This window comes from Monopterus albus, unplaced genomic scaffold, assembly GCF_001952655.1.
Source record: "Monopterus albus unplaced genomic scaffold, M_albus_1.0 scaffold7.1, whole genome shotgun sequence".
NCBI classification, from domain to species: Eukaryota; Metazoa; Chordata; class Actinopteri; order Synbranchiformes; family Synbranchidae; genus Monopterus; species Monopterus albus.
The window spans coordinates 2,078,128-2,081,721 of record NW_018127887.1 but is presented as its reverse complement, the minus strand read 5'-3'; the positions used below and the strand labels follow the sequence as shown (position 1 = coordinate 2,081,721).

The window sequence follows — 3,594 nt, the reverse complement described above, 5'->3', positions numbered from 1 at the left end:
TCTATGTCACTTCATCTGTTTTATACCACTTATGCACAGTATATAAAGTAGCATAAATTGAGTAAGTTTATTTTGCTGTAGCTTGAACCTCTCCATTAAAGTTATTTTAACTGGGAACTGCAAAAAGCAGGTTTGTTGGTGGATTAGTTTATTGTGAGGTGAAGCAGTGCTTTGTGGGTTGCGCTATGTGCAGGAGCTGGCTGACGAGCTGGCCCTGGTGGATGTGATGGAAGACAAGCTGAAAGGAGAGATGATGGACCTGAAGCATGGCAGTCTCTTCCTCAGAACACCCAAAATAGTTGCAGACAAAGGTAAGCTTATATCCCAGATGTGCCAAGAAACACTGATAAACACAGTATGGGTGAGTATGTGATGTGATGACAGAGCTTCTGCCCTGCTCCTCTTCTTTCTTCCTCTCAGACTACTCTGTGACAGTGAACTCCCGCATCGTGGTGGTGACAGCTGGAGTCCGTCAGCAGGAGGGGGAGAGCAGGCTGAACCTCGTCCAAAGAAACGTCAACATCTTCAGGCACATCATCCCCCAGATTGTCAGATACAGCCCCGACTGCATTATTGTTGTTGTTTCAAACCCAGGTACTGTTAAACACACAAATGCTTTCTATTCTCTGTTGTCGCTTTTTAAGACATTACCTTTTAAACTCTCTTGAACAGTTGATGTGCTGACTTATGTAACCTGGAAACTGAGTGGCCTTCCCAAGCACCGCATCATCGGTAGCGGCACCAACTTGGACTCGGCCCGCTTTCGCTTCCTGATTGCTGACAAACTGGGAATCCATCCCAGCAGCTTCAACGGATGGATCCTAGGAGAACATGGAGACACCAGTGGTAAGGATGTGTGGTGATTTCCGCCCTCTGAACCAACTGCATGTGAACAAGCAAAAAGAAAGTATCACTCTGTGTAACTGACCAATTTATGTTTATGTAAAGAGAGTGATGGTTTCAACATGTGTTTTAGTGCCTGTGTGGAGTGGGACTAACGTAGCTGGGGTCAACCTGCAGACGTTAAACCCGGACATCGGCACCAACTGTGACAGTGAGAACTGGAAGGAGACCCACAGGATGGTGGTGGACAGGTATAGCCACAGTTCACTTGCGTTGTTTCCTTGATTAATACAGTGTTTTTAGGCATGGTGTTTTGTATAAGCCTCATAATGTTGTTTTACACCTCTCACTCCCTTTCTCTCTCTGGCTCTAACCCTCTGTCTGTGCCTAAACTGTCACAATCCTCTCTGTGCCACTTTCATTAGTGTAGCAGCAGTCATGAAACAATCTTCTAAGAGTGTCGAGTTTGTTTTCATCACCTCACATCATTTCTTGTCCAAACATAAACCAGTCTGATGCCTCCGCTGGTCTTTTAAGTTATGTCTTGTGTTTCTCAGTGCTTACGAGGTGATCAGACTGAAGGGTTACACCAACTGGGCCATTGGTCTAAGTGTAGCTGACCTGACAGAGAGCCTCATGAGGAACATGAACAGGGTTCACCCTGTTTCTACCATGGTGAAGGTGAAGGATGCTCTCACACACATCTATTCTCACATTCAGTTCAGGCATACAGAGTGAATGACAGGCTGCATTTCCACTAAAAATGACTGTGTGCTATGGAAGGTAAAATCATGCACCTCAGAGCAAAGTACTTCAATACTACACTGATGCAATAAATGTCTCATTTTAGTAAATTTAGTTTCTTGTCAAACTGTTTAGAACTGCATGAATTTGAATTTTTCATGCCCATATTAACATCTTCAATTTATAATTTTAATTTGTTATGCTGAATTTATTTTAGTACAACTTTTAATATGATTACAGTAATTTTTGTAATTCTTAATGTGTCAGTATGTCACAATGGCATAGGGATCTGAGATGTGGTCCACTTAATGTGCCAAATTTAAATCAGGCCAAGCAGAGTTAAAAAACCAAAAGGGTCAAAATAAAATAAAAATTCTCCATGCACATAGATACTTTGGTCCCCGAATGGAACATTTAAAGCAGGAAAATATATAATTTGTTTTACCTTTAAACTTCATTGTTCAATTCTCCAATTACAGTTTTCGATTTTTTTAAAATACCTCAACAATTAACATTTTTGTAGTTTGGATCCACGTTCTGTTGCCCCATATCTGTTATAGGAACATATTCTCTGTCTTTATTGATCAACAGGGCATGTATGGCATCAGTGATGAGGTGTATCTGAGTCTGCCCTGTGTGCTGAACAGCGGGGGTGTGGCCAGTGTGATAAACATGACCCTGACAGATGAAGAGGTGGCCCAGCTGCAGGCCAGTGCCAGTACACTGTGGGACATCCAGAAGGACCTGCAGCATCTCTAGATGGTCAGCAGGAGGCACAAATACCTGCACGTCACCTACAGTAATATCACTTTCCTGTTGCTAAAAGCACATAGCTCCACCTTCTGTCCACTGTAGATTGATGGGTGTATGTATGTGGCTTAATCCCATTAGATTTAGCTGTAGAGTCAGAGTGTGTACACGTTGGCTCACTGGAGACCAATTGTAACACCAGCTGAGTTAAACGCTGCTCAGTTCAAATTCAGCTCTTGTTCGGCTGGGTAGTTGTCTGGATTTCCTACCCCTTCATTAATTTAGCCATGTTTACAGTGTATTTAATGTAAACTGGTTGCTTAAGTTGTGGAAATAAAACAAGAGAATGTGGAAACCAATAGTGACATTTGGGCATTTTAGTGGAAAGGACAAATATATTAAAGTACTTTTATAAATACTGGGTGCCTATGGAGAACAAAAATGGGTAACAAGTTTGGGTTACAAGGTGTTCACAGCCTTGTTCTTATTGTTGCAATTAAAAGGGGAAAATAGCCAGTGTAATGAATGATCCTGAATGGCAGTGATCACTGTAGTAAAAATATACAACAAAAGTATAAAACACACTTTATTTCAAATATGTACTTACAAAAGTTACAGTAAAAGATTTTCCTCAAACCTTTTTCAGAAAAGTTCAGGTTTTGTTGCCTCCTTCTTTGCATTTACATGTAGCTTGTTTATTTTAATGTACAAAGTTCCAGAAACACTTCATTGAGGAACTTAAGAATGCTCCGTGTCTGTTCAGGCACACAGTCTGAAGGAGAGTGGTGCTATGAAAGGCTCCGGACTCTGAGTTAATCCAGTGGTCCCAAGTTAACAGTCCATATCTACCAGACTGGAATGATACAAAAAAGGAGACCAGCTTCCACCCTTTAAAGTAAATAATCTCTTGGTAATGTTGTCCAATGGCAGACAGATACAAACAATTTTCTTCTGACAGAGGAAACTTCATGGGGTCAGTCTTTTTTGTGCCGAGAAATGTTTGACAGTGATCGAAATGTACAATCACTATTAGAAGCTATGATAAATTCCACCTTCCAACACAGAAAAAGGCCACTGCTATACCATAGTGTTGCTCTCACCGATTTTGTCTACCAGCTGAAAAAGAAAAAACAAACATCCAGAGTTATAAAATGAACCTGTCAAATATAAACTTGTGATGCAATCAAGATCTCAACCTTGGACAAGGACCTCCGAAAAATCAGGATAGCCATATATATCTGTAGGTTTTTTTATATT

At 41.0% G+C, this 3,594-nt stretch overlaps 2 protein-coding genes across 3 annotated transcripts in view; one reads left to right on the top strand and one right to left on the bottom strand.

Annotated features, from left to right (window-relative positions):
• ldhbb (lactate dehydrogenase Bb) overlaps positions 1-2,709 on the top strand; it is a 5,066-nt gene extending 2,357 nt beyond the window's left edge. Inside the window, exons 3-8 of one of the 2 annotated variants that reach the window (XM_020621449.1) lie at positions 194-311; positions 421-594; positions 673-846; positions 977-1,094; positions 1,401-1,524; positions 2,179-2,709. In XM_020621449.1, coding sequence (XP_020477105.1) covers positions 194-311; positions 421-594; positions 673-846; positions 977-1,094; positions 1,401-1,524; positions 2,179-2,346 — 876 coding nt within the window. In that variant the 3' untranslated portion in view covers positions 2,347-2,709. The remainder of the gene's footprint in view (positions 1-193; positions 312-420; positions 595-672; positions 847-976; positions 1,095-1,400; positions 1,525-2,178) is intronic. The other variant, XM_020621459.1, reaches the window with a different exon arrangement.
• A 263-nt stretch (positions 2,710-2,972) lies between these two features.
• The window catches only part of LOC109972557 (vesicle transport protein GOT1B-like), a 2,027-nt gene continuing 1,405 nt past the window's right edge, over positions 2,973-3,594 (bottom strand). Inside the window, exon 5 of the mRNA XM_020621515.1 lies at positions 2,973-3,453. Coding sequence (XP_020477171.1) covers positions 3,415-3,453 — 39 coding nt within the window. The 3' untranslated portion in view covers positions 2,973-3,414. The remainder of the gene's footprint in view (positions 3,454-3,594) is intronic.